Below are 20,228 nucleotides of genomic sequence, written 5' to 3'. Positions count from 1 at the left end.
CTTGATGGTGATCCCTTCGGCGAGGGCTACAGGCGACATTTATGTACGTGTTAAATAGTGGATCCGTTATTTTTATTGAATGCCGTTTTATTTTGATACTTTACTTTTCCATGAGAGATGCTTGTCAAAATCACATTTCCAGTCAAATCCAGTTACTTCGAAGCAGGAGCCGGCTGAAGTGGATCTGTCCAAGCAGAATGTATCATCAACTGCTTTTTCACCCGAATACTATGATGAAGCTGGGACTGGAAATCAAAATTTCATAGTCTGGCTGTCACTGGCACTATTTCATTTTAACTGCACTGGTAAATTATTTAATTGATGAAATGAATTCGGCTGTCATGTATGTGTTTCTGCCGCTAGCCAGACGTGATAAATTCTGTTCTGATCTACCAACGTACTTTCTGCTCGATTTCAATGTTTGGTTTCTTTTTAATTCCAAGTAGCATCATCGAACCTCAAGTGGATCAATGACTCAAGCTGGTAGCTTTTTTTTTTAAATTTTTTTTTTTTACAATTTGCCTAAGATGGAGCCTACAATTTGCCTAAACGCAGCCATTTAATCCTCGAGGAATAAGTCTGAATGTTTGATAGGGAGAGTTGAAGCCGGCGGTATATGACTGATGCCAAAAGAATCCCCGCATCGTTGACCGTTTAAAAAAACTTGTCTTTGCTTTAACGGCGAGCGGTATTAGTTACTTGAAAGTGTCTCTGGGGAGCTGCCGGTGTGTCATGTCGAAAGCGGGTGAACAAGCTCGCCTCTCTTTCTCTGCCAGAGCCCCCAGACACCTGGAGGTATTTAATGAGGAGATGGTTCCCATTAAAGGCGCTGCGCTGGCTGTCATTACTGGGATGGCGTGTTCAAAAAGAAAAGGGGGAAAAAATCCTGAAGACAGTAAGCAGTGGAGGAGGGGGGGAGTAAGTGGGGAGATGGATAAAAAGTGTGTTTTTTTTTCTTCTTGTTGCCCTGTGAACATCTAACAGAATGTGGTTTGTTTTAAGGCCTTCCAATGCTCCGTCTGAACACTTTGAGACGCCGCGGTCCTTTCATACAGGCCCCGCGCTGCTCTAGATAATATTTCTCTGTTCAGTTGGTCGTTATTGGCTAATTTGTTTCCGAAGTACCGATGCTACACTGCATTTGTATCAGTATGAGTAACATGATGAAAAGAAACAAAAAAAACTTCAGTGCCCACAGTGCACATCTTGTTTTTCTCCTACTCCTCCCTCCCTCCGTCTCTATCTCTCTCTCTCTCTCTCTCTCTCTCTCTCTTTCTTGCAGTCACACCACTCTCTCCACGTGTGGTGCCCAGCAGGGAGACTCTGCTCCTGTGGAATGAACTAGCTCTTTGCTGATGTTCAGCTTTTTCTCTTTTACTGTTTCTCTTTTTCTCTTTCTTTTTAAGCACTTTGCTCATGACAGCGCCCATCCTTTACAGGGAAGTGCCATATGCCGTGCGCCCCTTTTGGAGGCTGCTGCAGCTGCTGCTCGTTTGCTCCCCCCCCACACCCTGGCATGGCGCCACTCTGACTAGAGAGAGAGAGGGAGGGAGAGAGGGAGATGGGAAGAGAAAGCAAGGAGGAGAGGGAAAGGGGGAGAGAGAGAGGGAGATGGAAAGAGAAAGCAAGGAGGAGAGGGAAAGAGGGAGAGAGAGAGGGAGATGGAAAGAGGAAGCAAGGAGAGGGAAAGAGGGAGAGAGAGAGGGAGATGGAAAGAAGAAGCAAGGAGGAGAGGGAACGGGAAGGGGGAGAGAGAGAGGGAGATGGGAAGAGGAAGCAAGGAGGAGAGGGAAAGGGAGAGAGAGAGGGAGATGTTGGTGTTGATAGGATTCCCTACTTCAGTACCATAGGTGTGAGTGCAGGCTCCATTCTGAGCTTTACAGCCAGACCATGCTAATGCCATTTACTAGACACAGTTTTCTGGAGGCCTTCTCTTAAATGTGCCACCTCAGGGGGGCCAATAAGAGTGCTGTGGCTCCTTTGCTCTGTACAGCTCGATACAGGAGGGTACCAATAAGTTGATGAGGACTGGGTTTGAGCTGGTCTCAGTTTGCCAACTTCTGTTGTAGGCATGGCCGTCATGTCCTCCCACTGTAGAGCTCACTGGTGGACCACCAAGATGATTTAATTTCCCATCCAAAATGCGGCATCTTAACCAAAATCAAGAGAATGATGTTTAGCATGCGTGTGGTGCTCTGCTTAAATTGTCATCACTATTCCAAAGGAAACCTTCAGGTTGAATTCAGAAATGGAAATGTCTGTTCATCTAAAAAAAAAAAATCAATACAGAATTGTTCACCAAACACAGAAGCATATGGCAGTCTACTAGGAAAGCAAAGATCTTAGTGTTTAGACAAGAATTTGCAGAGATAAAGGGATAGAAGATTGTTCTTTGCTTAAAACTACAATTAATAATCAGAATAAACAGTCTAAAAGCAGCCCAGGAAATACAAGCTGCCATGTGTTGTGTGATGTCTGTAACTCAAAGAGTAACACATGAAGAGATGGATGAGAGATAGACAGCCTCAGCGCTGCCTGGAGATAGCCAATCAAGTTGAAAAGCGTTCTGCGAGGAATGCGAAATTAGAAAATTGTATCGATTCTTTCTGTGCTGAATTCTTTTCATCATTCTCAGAAGCATAGTGTCCATGGGCCGTTTTTGTGAAGTAATTAAGTGAATTTTGATGTTTGTCAACAGTGGGTTTTTAGTTGTATTGCAGTGCTTTCTGTCATGAAAACAAACCTTTGGGAAGGGACATACAGGGCATACGATGATGTGCGTTGACCTACAGGCTATTTAAAACAACCCTTTGTTTGCATTCCTTTGTGCTGGCGGAACAGTGTTTAGACTGGAGCCTTTGGAGAGTCGTTCGGAGGTCAACACAAAGAGCGGAACTGTCTGGGGTCGCCGGGCCCAAAATCACTCAGACCGCTCCCAGCGGTCGCCGCAATTGCATCAGGAGTCCGTGCCCAGTTCTGCATGGCCGAGCCGCAACGCTAGGCCATTTTGTAAATACGCAGTCCCACAATGCCCTCGCTCCAGAACACCCCCCCCCCCCACTCCAATCCCGTCCTAGGCTGTGCGAGTTTCTCGTCTGCTCCCCTGCGTCTGGGTTAATTGTATCAGTCTATATGTGCACGCTCCAGCACCTGTGTGGCTGTGCACAAGAGTGCTTTGTGTGTGTGAGTCTGGGTGCGTGGCAGGGGGGGGCGGGGGGGGTGTTGGAAATATGGGGTATTATTCAATCCGAGGGAACTGAGAAAAAAACAGAGGGGGAGAGAGAGAGAGAGAGAGAGAGAGAGAAGGAGCGCCGACGCGCTGTTTACTTTGACGTTCCGCTCACACGCTCGGCGGACGGAGAGTCATGCATTATAAAGAGCTGGTGATGAGTTTTGCGGCGGGCCAGACGAGGAGTTAAAAGATCACGGATCTATTAAAACAGCCCCCGGTAGAGCGGACGCGAGCATGTTCAGGGCTGATTGAAAAACTCACCCGGCCTGAAATTATTGGAAAAATGAGTGAGGCAAGGAGGAGGCGGGTGGGGAGGCGGGGAGATTTTCCTGGAACTTAATGAACTTTTTATTTAATTATTATTTTTTTTTGTGCTCTTTCATGCATCATCACGTATGGAAAATTGATAAATATCTCGACGGAAGAAAAAAGAGTGAAAGAGATTGATGCCTTGTTGCATACATGAATAATTCATGTTACGGTATTATTATGCAGCATTGCCGTTCTATTAGGATCCTCTTATGTTGTACTGCACGTATTTAATGGGATTAAATCATAACTTTGACCTGCTTGCCAGGGGGTCCATAAGAGGCACGGCACTGGTAAAGGTCATTATTATTCCATTAAGATCTGACCATGAGCTGCACTAAGCCCGCTAACAGGGAACCTTTGGCCCGGTGCCGTGGCGATGCAGTCCGTATGATGAACTTGACTAAATGAAGGTTGTAGATTTGGGCGGGGAGTGTTTTTTCTCTCTCGAAAGCCCAGCCTGTTCACGCCTGCGGCACAAAAGGCACCCTTTTCCACACTTTTGTCGCTGCTTTCTGCCTGTTCCCGTAGACAGTCGAGTTTGGAACTCGGCTAGCTGGAATTTGACACTTTGTACCTGGGATTGCTACGTTTCGTGGCACAGTGTTCATTGCTTTATTCGTCCGTCTCTGGCTGAGACCCGCGTGGGCTCGCCTGTTTCCGAGCTGTTGCGCGTTGGAAGTGGCAGTGTTTTTAAACGCTTCTGTCACACTGGGGTGGTGTGAGGGCGAGCAGACGCCCGTGCCAACGTCACGCCACCTCACTCACCCGAGCCGTCCCCTCTCATCGGCATGCTCTTCTGCTTCTCCTTCAGTGACTCTTCCTCTCTTCGTCCTCATCTCCCTCTCCGCCACGTCCCCGCCCCCCGCCCAGTGCATCGCGCCGCCTCGCCTTGAGCGGTGGTGACAGAGCGGTTATCCCAGCTGCTAATGAGTGAGTGATTAATTCCTGTGGAAGGAGAGGGAGACTGATGGCTCCTGTCTGCCCTCGGTGTCGGCTTTCAGGCACGCGTCCCCCGGAGCGTGATTAATACAGCGGGGTCTGGTGCGCGCTCGCACACATACATCAGCCCTGGCTTCCGTCCCGTTATGTAAGAGCCCAGCGACTTTCCATTTGTGTGGATTTATGGCCCCATCAAAAGGCACGCTTGAATGCCATTGTTGCGCGGCATCGATATTATTTCGGATTGTTCCATCCCGGGTTAAGCACTTTGAAGACAACAGCAAAGACACGGAAGGCACCTCATGGTCTTGTCCCCTTCACTCGTATTAAAGAGCACCATTTAATGAGGGAGCATAAACCAAATGTGGAAATTAAAAGTGAAGTTGTATAAATGTCACTGTTTTGAGGCTGCTTTAATTAGCTGACCCTCGCATACAGCAGTGATTAGATCGTACATTTAGTTAACACTTGAACAAATGCGTACTGTTGTGGAAGACTAACAATGCAGTAAGAAAGTGGAAGTACAAGTGATATGAGGTTAGTTTGTCCTTACCAGTAAAATATTAACTGAGTTTTTTTTGATAGTAGTACCACAACAGGCTTAATTTTTCTAAAATATTGTGGGCTCAATTAATCTGGAATTTTGGCATGTCTTGAGTTTTGAGCAGCTGGGCTGCTGCAAGGAGCCTGCATCCTCTGTTCAGTGATGAACCATGTGACCACGTGGTGACATGATATGAAGGCAGGGTTTTCTGATGACATTGATACTGAGGTATCCTGAGCGCATAGCTACATAGAGTACATATTGGCTCTGGTAAAGCTCTTTTTGGGCCATTTGAAACCCATTGCAGCTGGCAGTTTCCATCTGAAATGTGATCAGACATGCTAGACAATAGTATTGACTCAACAAGCTGACAAATTCAGAGGACCATTTCCGGACCCTTCGGCCACTGCTAGCTCGTGAGCTGTGGTAAATGGTCTGGCCACCAGGCTAGTACTGAAGTTACTTTCCAGCTGGCTGGTCCTTTTCTCAGGTTCCAGTCTGACAAATATTTGTTACTTTAGGTTTAGAACTGATGTTCTGTTCTTCCCAGGAGAAGGGCGAAGTGGCGGGGAACAGTCCTAGTAGCATTTCTTGATGTCAGAGAGGAGCTGCTAACGTTCGCCGTGCTCGTACGCTTCACTGAGCACGCTGAGGCTCGCTTCTACTCAAAGCAGACGCAACTTGGATTGTGCATGTGACGAGAACTTTGTTGGCTGTTGAGAAGAAAGATACTAGGGTGAGAGAGTAGATATAAGAAGAACTATTGTTGTTTTTGGAGCCCTCTGTGCTCCATCGTGGTTTCGATTTTGGCTTTCTGGAGATGAATGGACGATGGATGAGTCTTTGCCAGTTTGAACAATGGGCCCTTGGATTTGTAATATCGCTGCAGGAAATGAGGAACGGCACTGAGAGCAGTGATAGTGTCTGTTTCCTGTACCTGAGCCCGGCCTGAGCTTCGGAGCACTTTGCCCAACGTGGGAGGAACCTCCCTGCCTTCGCCCTGCGGAAGTCATCTTCTTTTCTTTCCATTTGTCAGGCGCATACTGACGCCTCCTTAATGGGTGTTCATTACGTTACTCAACACTGTTCTCCACATTGAGTCACAATTGCATCTAGTCGGTTTCTATTTGTTTTTTTTCCTTCTTCAATTTCAACGTAATTAGGGGATTTTCTTTGACAAATATGTCTCTGTTCTCATTCACAGGCAAGCCGAGTTGTGGTTTGTTCATTTATTTTGTTACATTTTCCTGGCAGTCCTCCTATTTTCCAGCTGAAAGATACCGGCACGTTGCTTTTGTCTTGTACCCTGGCACTGGTGGTGGAGGAGTTCAGGGGGTGCATCTTTGCTCTTGTGTGTCCATTTTAAATTCACATTTTCAATTGCTTATCATATTGTTTCAGATGAAATACTGCTGCGATTTTCACTGGAACAAATCAGTGCTATCTTGCCCCAGTGTGTGTTTTTAAAATGCACATTTTGATCACTTCTCATATTTTACCAAATGTAAAATACTGCTACGAGCCTTTCAAGTATTTGAAACACAAGCGATGGAGAACTAAAATATGTAAAATACTCCGAAAGTGCAAGGAAATCATATTTTACTGTCAAATGTCAGAAGGGAACAGGCATTCAAATTCTGCGGCCGGGCAGCCTTGCGGCTTCGAGGGTGAGTGCGTTCGCAGCCCAAGCTGACCCCTCACGACCCTGTACGGACGGAGTCGGCTCTCCGGGAGCCCGTCTGGCAACCCCGGTCCTGCCGCTTGCGGTTTCGATCCGAGCCGCTTCTTCAGCGGCTCCTACAGCTGTCCGCTGCCCCCTCCGCGCTCCAGACTTCGCCCGTAGCCGTCCAGGCCCTCGGAAGGCGGGCGCGGAGAAGCCCGCTCCTGCTAAGAGGCGCTCTGGCACGCGGAGAGGGGAGAGCTCCTCAGCATATGCGCGGTCCTGGGGTGAGATGGATGGAGACGAACGAGCGCGGCTGGCGGGGGCCAGAGCAGGTGGCGGAGTCGGCCTTGCGGAGACTGCCAGGGACACGCGCGCGCTCTCCAAAACTAATCAAATCAAACCAGCCCCGAATAAACAGCTTGCGGTAATAACGCCAGCGACACGCTCGCAGGCCGACAGCCGCGCGCGCACCAAGCCGAGCCGGGTTCTCACCCCCCCCCCCCCCCCCCCTCCCCTCTCGCGTCCCTCTCAGTGTTCCGTAAAGATCACCATCCGTTTGCCCGCGGCTTCCGGACTGTGAAATGGGGTAAGCGCGAGTGTGATCGCGCATCTCGGTACGCCGCTCGGACCGAGTTACAGGAGAGGGCTTTAAATTCTCGCTGCCCCGGCCGACCGCGAGGAGGAGGAGGAGGAGGAGGAGGAGGAGGGCCGAGCACTAAATCCGCTGGCTGTCTGACTTTTAAGTTCACCTCTTCATCGTGGGTGATAAATACAGCCACCCTTTTCGGTCTGCTTTGGCGACCCGTCCCCCCCCCCCCCCCCCGGGTCCCTGATGTTTGTGGCCACATGAAAACGGCCGGTTCCCGGCCTTTACGGCTGAGGGACCCTCGCGGTACGCACTGTGGTGAGGGGCGGAGCTCGGCCCGCTCTCTGACCGCTCTGCCGGGTGCATTGGCTGCAGCAGGTAAGCAGCTGCTGCGCACATTACTGAGAATTAAAGACAATTACATGCGCACAGTAAAGGGGGGTGGGGTGGGAAGAACGGAATCCGCAGCCAGCCGTGCTCCCTGCCGGAAGCTTCCGTCTGAGGCTGCAGCTGCGTCTGCACAGCCTGCTGCCTTCCTGAGACCCCGCCTCCACTCCAGGTCCGGGCTGCGTTGGCATTCTGCCCACCTTCCTCTCTTTCCCTCCCATTTTCGCTTTTCTCCTCTCCCCCTGTCAGATGGACAGATGAAGGAACTCCTCATCAGTTGCAGACAATGAAAGGGATTGTCTCTCTCTCTCCCGCTTTCGTCTCTCTGTTTTACAAAGCTGGAAGGAAATTGGAGGCATTCCTCAGAAGTTTCTTTGGCACAGCGGAAGGCTCTTGAAGTCTGTTGTCACACTTGTCCTCCTTTGTTTCGGTAGAGAAAGCAGTACGTGTCACGCAGACAAAAGAGTGCAATCCCATCTACAACGATGGCTGTCAGGCCGTCACCCACCACTGATTAGGGGTTTCCTCTGCACAGGAAGGGACGGGGAGAGGAGCAGCCTGTGTAGATGGAGCCAAACGCAGGAAGTCTTGGGGAAACGTGAAGAAGTTTAGCGTCGAATCGCCAGTCAGCAGTCCAGTAGCCCCGTGGGCACCGAAGCCTATAAATATTCACATTACTGGTGAATCGTATTTGCAATTTCCTGTAATTAGACAACCGGTGTGTTGAATTGGCTTTAATAAAAATGTGGTGGAGATGCAGTTGGCTGGTCAGATGAGTGATTGAGCTGATGTGTTGAGTGGCTGAATGGTCGGGCCGGTTCCTGTGTTGAGTGCCTGAATGGTTGGGCCTGTTGACGTGTTGAGTGACTGTATGGTTGGGCCTGTTGATGTGTTGAGTGACTGTACGGTTGGGCCTGTTGATGTGTTGAGTGACTGTATGGTTGGGCCTGTTGATGTGTTGAGTGACTATATGGTTGGGCCTGTTGATGTGTTGAGTGACTGTATGGTTGGGCCTGTTGATGTGTTGAGTGGCTGTATGGTTGGGCCTGTTGATGTGTTGAGTGCCTGAATGGTCGGGCCTGTTGATGTGTTGAGTGGCTGTATGGTCGGGCCTGTTGATGTGTTGAGTGACTGTATGGTTGGGCCTGTTGATGTGTTCAGTGGCTGTATGGTTGGGCCTGTTGATGTGTTGAGTGACTGTATAGTTGGGCCTGTTGATGTGTCGAGTGACTGTATGGTTGGGCCTGTTGATGTGTTGAGTGACTGTATGGTTGGGCCTGTTGATGTGTTGAGTGACTGTATGGTTGGGCCTGTTGATGTGTTGAGTGACTGTATGGTTGGGCCTGTTGATGTGTTGAGTGACTGTATGGTTGGGCCTGTTGATGTGTTGAGTGGCTGTATGGTTGGACCTGTTGATGTGTTGAGTGCCTGAATGGTTGCTCCTGTTGATGTGTTGAGTGACTGAACGGTCGGGCCTGTTCCTGTGTTGCAGGTGAGCGTGGTGCAGGACTCTGTGAACATCTCGGGTCAGAACACCATGAACATGGTGAAGGTGCCGGACTGCCGGCTGGCCGACGAGCTGGGCGGGCTTTGGGAGAACTCGCGCTTCACCGACTGCTCCCTCTGCGTGGCTGGGCAGGAGTTCCAGGCCCACAAGGCCATCCTGGCAGGTAGAGTCTCGCCATGGGAAAGGCTGCATGACCGTGCACACTGGAAACACTCTTAATACCACACACTACGAACAGTGCACTATCACACTCTCTAAGGCTTTTTAAGCTTATTAAGCTAAGAATTATTAAGCCAACTCACGTGCTACGTCGTTTCTCTCTCTCTCGCACGCGCACACACTCACTGACATACACACACACACGCACACACACACACACACTCATTGATATACACCCACACACGGACACACACAAACACACACACTGTCTCTCTCTCTCTTTCATATGCACTCATGCATGCACACATTGACACACTCTCTGTCTCTCACTCTCTGTCTCTCTCTCTCTCTCTCTCTCTCGTATGCAGACACTCTCACCGGCATACGCGCACACATACATGCACATGCACATGCACACACACACACTCTCTCTCTCTCTCTCGTACACAGACACACTCTCACTTGCATACACACACACACGCACATATACACTCTCTCTCTCTCTCTGTCTCTCTCTCTCTCTCGTCCACAATGGCAGAAATAAAAGCCCTTAAATGACTGTCAGTGCCACGCCATCCGTTATCTGTGGCTCAGTACCACTACATGCAGGCAGTTTTTAAGGACTTATGAAGGGGGAGGATTTTCCACCGGAGACTCATCTGGCTGCTAATTATGGAGTCGGTGAGCTGAGGTGTGGATAATGGTTTGCGCTGCAGTGGAGAGGGTTTTAATGCAGGCTCCTGTCACGGGGGCCGTCTCTCCCGACAGTCGCGCTGCCTACCAAACAGTCCTACCTGTTGTAATCAGCGTGGGGTCGCTTGTTAGCTCGCCGCTAAGCCTTTCGTGTTTACTGACAGCTTTTTCCCTCTGCTTTGACACCGGCGGAGAGACGAATTGCGGCGTACTCCACTTATAACTATTACCGAGGAGAGGAATCGAACCGACACGAATCCTTATTAAATACTTCACTAATGAGATTTAACTGCTTATCTTTTTTTTTTTTTTTAAATAGTCATGTTGTGTTAATGTTGGTAAAATGGGAGTGCAGCGTGCCAGATGCAAGTTCCTGTGCTGTTCCTTGTTGCCTCCAAAGGGGGATGTACTGTCATGGTGTAGAAATAGTATTTCTCTTGTAGTGTATGAGTATTGTGCCTGTGTGATGAAAACACACACTCCGGCTGTGTTTAACGCACCCCTTCTGTTCCAGCGCGCTCCCCCGTGTTCAGCGCCATGTTCGAGCACGAGATGGAGGAGAGCAAAAAGGTGAGTGGAGGCGCCTCCTTCCGTCCGACCCAGCCCCCCTTCTCCAGCGCGGCCCTCGTCCTCCTCGGCTGCGCCTCCTCCGTCGGGCCAGTGAGGGAAGGAACCGATGAGGCGTGCGCTGCATTCTGCAACATAGTCTGCATGACTTCAGATACAGAGATGGTGTGTCAAAAGACAAGATCCCCCTCGCTGTAGTACGGCTTTCTGCCGAAAATACATGCAGAAATAAAAATAAAGGTAACTGTTACTGTGAAAGTAACTGGCATCTGAGGGGTCTGAGCTGCCAGCTATCCATATTTCAGCAGTTGAATTGTAGGTGTGGCTACGCCGGTATGTTTACTGCAGGCTCAGTATTGAAAGTGTGCTGGGGGGGAGGGGGGGGCTCACACCTGTATCTGCACTCACTGATCCCTGTATCCAGAGAATCCGCCGCAATCTCTCCGTCTCTGGAAAACGTCCCTCGTGCGCACACAGCCACAGAGCCGCGGATCCCTGATTCATTAACTAGTCTCCCAGAGTGTGGGGGTGTCAGATATAACCGACCCTCCCCCGACCCCCCCCCCCCCCCCCCCCCCCATCCTCGACAGTAGCGCCACGCTCCGCGGGGTGCCTCTCAAAGGAAACCTCCCTGTCAGTTATTTTTGGATCGAATTAACATGATCTCATTCCTGTCGGGCTGGAAACTGTTATCCGAGCGCCTGTCAGCCCCGTCTCCGCAGCGATCGAAGAGACCTCATTCGCAGTTTATGCGTTTGCGGGCCCTCGCCGTTGAATACTGATGCTCGGCTGGGGGGGGGGGGGGGGGGGGACGGACGGACGGCCGCGTCCTTCGTCTTCTCGCTGGGGTCCTCCGGCGTAGCGGGGTAGCGTCAGACCGCGGGGCCGTTCGCTACGCGGGGTCGGCTTTGGGTGGCGTTCGCTTCCTCCCCTGGCGTTTTTGCGCGGTTTGCTTTCGGGGGGGGGGAGTTCTTTCCTCGCCTTGCGTCAGCTCCGGAGCGGCGGCGCTTCTCGGTGGAAGCGTACCTGTAGGCAAACGCGCGCTTAATCGCGCAAACGCCATGCAAATGATAAAAAGTCAATCCCGTGCTGAGAGGCCTTTTGATGAACTGTCGGTAGTATTTTCTGCTATCATTAGAGTGAATAAGCGTGTTTGGCTGTGAGACGTCTTTTTAAACTATGCGCGTCGTCGAGCATACGCATGCAGTGAATAACTATCTCCGCACAAGGCCCTCGTCTATCGAAAAAAGGGAAGGGAAAGCCCGAAAGCCGGGGCGTGGATTTTTGGGGCGGTGGCCGAAGGCCGTGGATCTTTATGCACGTCCACCCTCGTGCGAGAAGCCCGCGTGCACGTCCGCCCTCGTGCGAGAAGCCCGCGTGCACGTCCGCCCTCGTGCGAGAAGCCCGTGTGCACGTCCGCCCTCGTGCGAGATGCCCGTGTGCACGTCCGCCCTCGTGCGAGAAGCCGGTGTGCACGTCCGCCCTCGTGCGAGAAGCCCGTGTGCACGTCCGCCCTCGTGCGAGAAGCCCGTGTGCACGTCCGCCCTCGTGCGAGAAGCCCGTGTGCACGTCCGCCCTCGTGCGAGAAGCCCGTGTGCACGTCCGCCCTCGTGCGAGAAGCCCGCGTGCACGTCCGCCCTCGTGCGAGAAGCCCATGCCCCACTCACACGGCGGGGCTGTGTCGGTTTGGATCCGCGGGTCAAGCGCTGTAGGAGCAACGCGGGGCGGGCGGGATGAGATTGTGTCTGCAGAATTGAGCGTGACCTCCGGCGCTTCAGGTCATTACTGAAACTGCCGCTCTCTCAGGTCTGCCTTGTTCTTTTCGCCGCAGGACTGTTTCCCCTCAATCGCTTCCCCTTCCCTCAATTTAATCCTCTCCAAATATTTGTCCTCTCACTTTGAGGAGCCGCCTCGGCGGGTTAAACGATTTTGCCGGTGGAACCGTGGGGTGCAAGAGAAATGGGGGAAGGTGGGTGGCAGGCAGGCAGAGTTGTAAAGAAAAGAAAGATTTGTTCTGCCTTTATTTTGAATATTATTTAAAAACTTAGTGCCACCTCCCTCGTATTAACCTCTCTCCTCTCTCGGAGCAGTCAAACAGACTGCCGATGCGAAACCAAACTAAATGGAAAGAACACGGTGTTAGAATGGAATAATCTTTTCTGTGTTCTGATAGGGAAGTTGGGCCCAGTTGAAAGGGCGAGCAGTTCACCATTCCCCGTGCGCCGCGGCGGCCTAACGGCGCTTAAAAGCAAAAATTAACGTAAACGTTCAGTAGCACGCACGCTAATGGAGACAAACTGGAGCACTGTTTAGGGTTCGAGATTTAGGGCAGGAGTATAGAGGTTAAATCGCTGCGAGACCCTTGTGTTCTACCCCCAAACCCTGTTTACAGTAGAAAAGCCCAGCACTGGACCCAGTCTCCTGTGTCAGTCAGCAATGGAACAGGAATATGAGAAATGGACTAGAAAAGTATAAACAGTAAAGAAGCATATGTGAAATATTCTATACTTGACATTGAAGGTGTTATTTAGGGCGACGTGCAAGTCTTTCCGGATTGTGCCACATACCATCTCATGACTTTTACTTTCCCTTTCCCAAATTATTTACCTCATTGCACCTCTTGGTTTCTGTCTCAGCGTCCACTCTTTGATGCAAACGAAAATACGGAAATTAAATTGTAAAGCTACAACTATTAAACTGATAAACTGTTTGTTGATAACTGCTAAACCTGTAGTTGCAAGTGAGACCTGGACTTGTATTATGAGTGTATAATCTTCGCTAAGCTCCACACACAGGTGGGTGGGCGTGCTTGCAGAGGTGTGTAGGACCCATGCTGTAAGAGTGTGTGTGTGTGTGTGTGTGTGTGTACGTACGCGTGTGCGTGCGCCTGCCCACAGTATTTGGCCCTTCAAACTGAGCATTTCGTTGATTGTAGAGATTTAGCAGCCGTGTCGGTGTGAGATTGCTACTTGCTAGGCTTGGATGGGAATTACTGCTTAAGTGTCCTATTTTCAATCAGAGGGAGAAGGTAGTATCTGTACATTTAGGAAGAGGAAGTGGATGAGTAAGTTAACCTTCTTTTGGAGTAGCCTATAAAGACAAATTAGGCTATTTAAAAAAACTAAGAAAATTTAATGAAGTCGTTTGGAAGACTAGCTTAAACAGACAAAAGTTTCTATGCAAACCCCCCCGCCCCCCCCAAAAAAAACCCCCACCTCCAAACAACATTAGAAGTGAACAGCAGAATAATAAACCAGTGCATTAAATGTTGGTTTGCCACGGCTGACCCTGTCGAAATGCATTGTGTTCCGGCTCAGATAAAACGGAGCTATAATTGGTTTGCCGCCCGGTTCCGCTCGTCGGAGTGAGGAAACGTTTGGGTTGGCATTACCATGCAGACAAGTGATAAAGAGCGCCCTCGTAGCTGCAGGCTCCGCTCGTTGGAAATGACTTCTTCTGTTTCATTTCAGAAAAGAGACGGAGTTAATATGCGTGAGAAGCAGCACGGTTACCTGAGTTTAATTTTATTTTTTTTAACGCTTTGAGTTTTTCTTTTTTTTTTTTTTTTTTTTCATTTCTTTGACACTGGCTTATATTTGCTCTGGTCGTTGTCTTTTATTTGGTTTACCAATGAATACAGAAGTTTTCCTATTTTCTGTGTTGATGGACCTGTTCAAATGTTAGGACGACCCAAGCAAACAGAAGGGTCTATATCAGATTATCATTTGGCCCAATATAAATGTTTGTACCACTTCAGTATGTCAATTAAACTGATGTATTTGTCCAGCTCGCATTTGAAGGTAGACAAATGATGCAAAGCCATGTTGGATTTTTTTCGACTCAAACAATAAGTCATAAAATCCACTTATTTTTTTGTGAATTTTTGGGGGTGCGGGAAGAATATATGTAAGAATGAGAAATATGTGCTGTGCCTCAGTGGTGTAGTGGCCAGAATGAGTAGTCCGTTTGCATCCAGTGGTAGAGTAGTGTGAGAGACCATGCTGAGCGAAGCCTTTGGGTTTCCCCTGTGTGGATTTCTCTCCCACCTAGAACCGCGTGGAGATCAACGACGTGGAGCCTGAAGTCTTCAAAGAGATGATGTGCTTCATTTACACGGGCAAGGCGCCCAACCTGGACAAGATGGCCGATGACCTGCTGGCAGCAGCAGACAAGGTGAGCCTCCAGCTTACAAAGAAATTAAGTTAAAATACGTCCATTTTAGACCTGTGGAGTGGAGCAGATGTAAAATCTTAAAATAAGTCATTAAAATGTTTAAATGCTGGTCATGCATAGGTACTGCCATAAATAACAGAAACTACAGAATTTCTATCATCCTGACTTGTTAAATGAACTGTTACCCTTAATGCACCCCTGGAAACCAGTTGAATTCATGAACATCTTATCCTTAGCATTTCTCTCAAGGTTTTTTTTTAAATAACTTTTTTATTCTGATAGGGTGAATATCATTCTTGCGCACAAAACTTAGTGACAAGTTTGGAAGATGCCTATTAGACTTGACAGCTCAACAAAACATGTGGGAGCAGAACCTTAACAGAACAATGTTCCTCACAAGGACCAAAGAAAGAGGAAAGGAAAAGAAAGCAAAGAAAGAAAAAGTGAAAATGAATTGCACTTCCTGACCTTCTCCCAGATTTTCTGAGAGGCCTTATAATTCTCTGCTCTCGTAGCGGCCAAATAAACAGTCAGCTGCCACATAAATTTTTTCTCCTGCCTTCAGATGTTAAGTGAAAACTTTAAATCGGGCTGTGTTGTGATTTAGGCACACATATTTCTCTTGATTTAATTCCAGCATAATTCTTTTGATTTTAAATTGTGATAGATAAGGAAGTCATCAAAGTGCCTTGAAAAGAATAGGGCTGCTGGGTAGCTCACTCTGTAAAAGCACCGCTTGCTTCTTGGATCGAATTCAACCTGTGCCAGCGCTGAATGTGGTCGGCATAATTGGCTTCGTGGTGCTCAGGGATATGGGAGGGGTGCAGTCAGTAGGGATATATAGCATTGTTAGTTTCTCAAGCTACTCCTGCTGGCTCTCCGGGCACTCACGTATGAATGGGTCTCCTCCACCCCTGCTCTGTGAGTGCATGACCTGTGAGCGCGCTGTGAAAAGAAGCACCTGGCTGGAAGGCGCATTTCAGAGAACCGCTGATAGCCTTCGCTCTCCTGAGCTGGCGGCAGGGACCATATATGACCATGCTTTTGCATAGTTCGCAAACATTACAAATTCGGCTGTGATTGGGGATACCAAATGGAAAAAAGTAGAAGTGCCTTGAAAAGCCAGATGACTATGTTCGTGTTCCTTCATCTCTCTGTGGTGGTTCTCTCTCCAGGGCACAATGTGGAAGGCTATGGCACTAAAAATTGAATGGGTCATCACGCTTAGTCATTAAGACTCTGAACTTTGAATGACCCTCATCAACGTGGTTTACCTTCCTTTCGTTCCTCTTCTATCTCTCCCTTAATGTCCTTCAACCCTCTGTCTCCATTCCCCTGGCCCCCCCCCCCCCTCTCTCTCTGCCTCTCTCGCTCTCTTCCTCCCTCCATGTGGCTCCTCCCCTGGCCCATCGTCCAGTATGCCCTGGAGCGGCTGAAGGTGATGTGCGAGGACGCCCTGTGCACCAGTCTGTCGGTGGAGAACGCGGCCGAGATCCTCATCCTCGCCGACCTGCACAGCGCCGACCAGCTCAAGACTCAGGCCGTCGACTTCATCAACTAGTGAGTCACACCACGCCCTGCCCTGCCCTTCCGTCACCAGCCCTTAACAGTGACACCATCCACTGACCATCAAGGATTTAGGAGCCTCTGCCGTTGGAGTCATAGTTTCCTGAAGCACCTCCAGCTGTCTTCTGTTAAATACTTCACCTTAATCTTGTCAGACACGTATGCGCACACACGCATGCACAGTAGACGCACATTATGTTAATTTCCATAATAAGGGTTATGCAGCAATGCCAGTTCAGCCAAACTTCCATCATTTTATGAATCTTTGAAGTTAACGCCACTTGCAGCCAATCAAAGTGAATGCTTGTTGAGAATGGAAAGTAAAAGCTACAGAAGTTTAAGCACATTATTCATATGCACTCATAAATAAGGTGTCATGAAGCACTACATGCGATAACAGATATAGAATGAGATAAAATGGTGTGAAAGTGCGCCCAGCCAACAGGAGGGAACTGACGTGACAATAAGCAGCACTTTCAAACATGTTGACATGTGGAGCAGACACATTAACAATTTAATTCTCACACATGGAAAGAGCTCAGGTAATTAACACTCTTCAGTCTCCGTTTGCTTTGGGCTGAATTCTGAAAATGAAAATCAGTTATGTTCTTATGGCACAATAGAGAAACTTTGGTTTGGTTCAGCAGACCTGTGGCTATTTCATTTGTATCTGCAGTTTGGAGAGGGTCAAATGTTGTATGACATTTTTACATTTTAATTTATGACATGCAGATTGTTTTAAGTAGGGTCTAATGACTTCTCCCTCTGATGAATACATCTGAAAGCTGCAGTTGGTAACTTTCTCAAAGGTTGCAATATTGTGAAAGCATCTTGTAAATCAAAACACATGTTGGCACTGCCCACAGAGAAAGAGTATGTTTGTGCGTATTTTTATAGGTTCACGTTACTAGCTACATTGGTTACTTGCATTTTTCAAAGTCAATTCATGCCGCACTACTGTAATCATATAATTGGCTGCTAAATCAAACAGTTATGTGGCAGAGCGTGTGTTGGGGCAGGTTTGGCCCTGATTTAGGACCCTTTTGGTGTCTGGTCGTGTAGACACTGGCTTCAGCTGGCAAGCAGAGTTCTAGCGGGTTTTAACCGCCATGATTTATCCAATAGGCCTTAGCTTACAGTACCTACCTAGCCTTGGTAAACTACCTAAGTTCACCTACCACACAGATAGCGTTAGCGAGCATTTCCTTCTTTCAAGAACTAGCCACCAAATAAAGTAATGTTATCAATACTAGCTACCAAGCTACTTTGGTGGCTAAATTCATTGAAGGTACAATTGGCTGGCAAAAAGTCCAGATAAATTGGTGTTAAAATTTAGACCTAACTGTCCAGCAGAAACAGTGCCTGCTCCACATCGATCTTCAACTCCACCTGCTTCTGAAGCGCTTGCTGCCTTTTGATGCTTATTTTACTATTATAGCGAGCTGTATCCAATTTTCTTTTCTTCTTTTTGACAGTAGATAGCACCAGCGATGCAAGATCAGTCCAGTCATCTTCCATTAGTGAAACTCTTTCTGTCTTTGTCGAGACATCTAGCTATGTGGACTGTTATGTGACCACGCAAGGGCAGTCTCACTGATGATTGGTTCATGACATGAGCTGGCCAACCTCTTTGATTGGTTCACGGTATACACCGCTTGTTTTGAAAACAAAAAGTCAGGCCAACTCCCTTGATTTTGTTTTCAAATACCAGTGATTTAAACCGTGAATTTGAGGGTATAAAACTTGTGTATCGTGCTGGATTTCTCTCACAGCAGGGGCGACATAGCTCAGGAGGTAAGAGTGGTTGTCTGGCAGTCGGAGGGTTGCCGGTTCGATCCCCGCTCTGGGCGTGTCGAAGTGTCCTTGAGCAAGACACCTAACCCCTAACTGCTCTGGTGAATGCGAGGCATCAATTGTAAAGCGCTTTGGATAAAAGCGCTATATAAATGCAGTCCATTTACCATTTACCATCTTTCTATGACTGCTACCAATGAAGCATGTCCATTCTCTGATATCTTAAAAAAAATATATATTATTATTTATTATATTTACAAAATTAAGTCTTCCGGAATCCATAATTTTCTATATCAACCGGTCCATTTTTAATAGCATGTTGTCCTGTAGGGGGTGCTGGTGAGCCAGAGTTTGAACCTAGAAGGTACAGACCTTGAACCGTGAGCAGGAAACACCTACACAGGGGGCAGTTTAGATGCACCTGCATATATACATAGCACGTCTTCATTCTGTGGAAAAAATACACGGTCCCGACAGGAAACAGACACCGACATGGGAAGAATGCGCTAACTGTATATAGACTAGGTCACATTAGAGCAGCACACTCTGCAGTTATAAAGTAACAGGGCTGCCTACTCTGTCACTACTACCCTCATGACTTCACTACATGTAGATGTTCTCACAAACTCACCAGTGTAACTTCAGTTTCTTAGCAGTCATTTCAAGGATAACATCTTATTTTCATGTATACATTATTGGGCCTATCTACATAGCCTAATATTAAGTCATAGAGCTTCATGTCTGTTGTCTTTTAGATAAGCAAGCAAGCAGCGCATGCAGTACTGAAAATATAGTCTCTGGAGTCTCAAGTCTGGCGACAGATTCCTGCTGAAATTAAACCTTCATTAAAACTTAAATCAGACAGTAGTTATAAAAAAAAAACTTGAGTGCAAAAATGTGTCAGCAGAATCTTATTATGCGTTACATAAAACTATTTCTATTTTAGTTCTATAGCGCTGCATTAAAAGGCATAACTGTGTCCAGCTGTTATCTTTTGTACTTGATATTTATTTCTCGCTTATATGTTCACTGTTTTTTTTTGTGAGCAAATGTGGTTGGAAGCTTATATTTGCAATGCAGATTCCTTACTTGAACCTCATTATTAATTATAGCCCTGGCTTTATGACAGTTTAATTTGCTACAATATTGTTGTTTTCAGAGAATTGGCCTCTGGGGACTCCCAACAGCAAAGCATTATGAACCCTCTCGCAGAGAAAAAAAATCAATAAGATAGAAAACAAAACATGTTTTCAACCAATATAATAGCCTTCTTCAGCCACTCTTCTGCCCTCTAACCCTTGTTAATCCCCCCAGTCAGACACAGCCCCCCCTTCCTCCAACACTGCCTGTTTCCCAGGCCTGAATGTAATCTTTGCCTGGAGCTGGGCTGGTGGGGACTTGGGCAAGCAGGACTATAGGTTTCGATGAGAAGTGTTGTCAAGTATGCCTGTACATACATGCATACACACACACACACACAAACACACATGTGCAACCACTGTATACTCCACATGCAGGCATGTGCACTCACCATGTTTACAGACACACATTTACACACCCGTGTCACAGATGCGTATGCAGACACCGATGCAAACGCCGCAGTCAAAGACATTGTAGTGAGCATTTCTGAGGAACATCGATTCAGGTGAATAAACTCATTGGATACTTTTACATGCACACTGGCATCCAAATTGTTGTGAGTATTAAGTTTGCAGTAATATTCCGTTTACGTGGTTTGGAATAACACTATTTCTCTAATACCCGGGTTTAAATGGATTCTTTAAATAATTGCTATAAAGTCAGAACTGAGGCAATAATCCGCTCTTTAAATTTGACTAAGCGTGAAGAGACTTTATTTGTCCAAAATGATTTAATATTAATAACTGCACGCCACTTATCACATCACTGTGTGTTGCTGTTTGCCATGTTAGTTTGAGTTTGAACAACATTCGGTTCAATGCGTCTGGCAGGGTTGTACAGTGCTCCCGTTTTAGGAAATTTCTGCTACTGAAAATTGATGTGTGGTCACTGGATAATTAAAAAATAATTTAGGAGCCCATTCGCTAATTGGGATACATTATTGTGCTCCTAAATTTAACTTATGAG

The 20,228-nt window shown here is 47.8% G+C and overlaps 1 protein-coding gene across 5 annotated transcripts in view; it reads left to right on the top strand.

Annotated features, from left to right (window-relative positions):
• Positions 1 to 20,228, top strand: part of spop (speckle type BTB/POZ protein) — a 101,410-nt gene that overhangs the window by 75,724 nt on the left and 5,458 nt on the right. For all 5 annotated transcript variants that reach the window (XM_035404773.1, XM_035404774.1, XM_035404775.1 and 2 more), the window contains 4 exons: positions 9,156 to 9,333; positions 10,537 to 10,592; positions 14,640 to 14,762; positions 16,180 to 16,322. In XM_035404773.1, coding sequence (XP_035260664.1) covers positions 9,156 to 9,333; positions 10,537 to 10,592; positions 14,640 to 14,762; positions 16,180 to 16,322 — 500 coding nt within the window. The remainder of the gene's footprint in view (positions 1 to 9,155; positions 9,334 to 10,536; positions 10,593 to 14,639; positions 14,763 to 16,179; positions 16,323 to 20,228) is intronic.

This window comes from Anguilla anguilla, chromosome 2 (genome assembly GCF_013347855.1).
Source record: "Anguilla anguilla isolate fAngAng1 chromosome 2, fAngAng1.pri, whole genome shotgun sequence".
NCBI classification, from domain to species: domain Eukaryota; kingdom Metazoa; phylum Chordata; class Actinopteri; order Anguilliformes; family Anguillidae; genus Anguilla; species Anguilla anguilla.
Note: the sequence above shows the minus strand (reverse complement) of the source record. Positions and strands in the feature narration are given on the sequence as shown.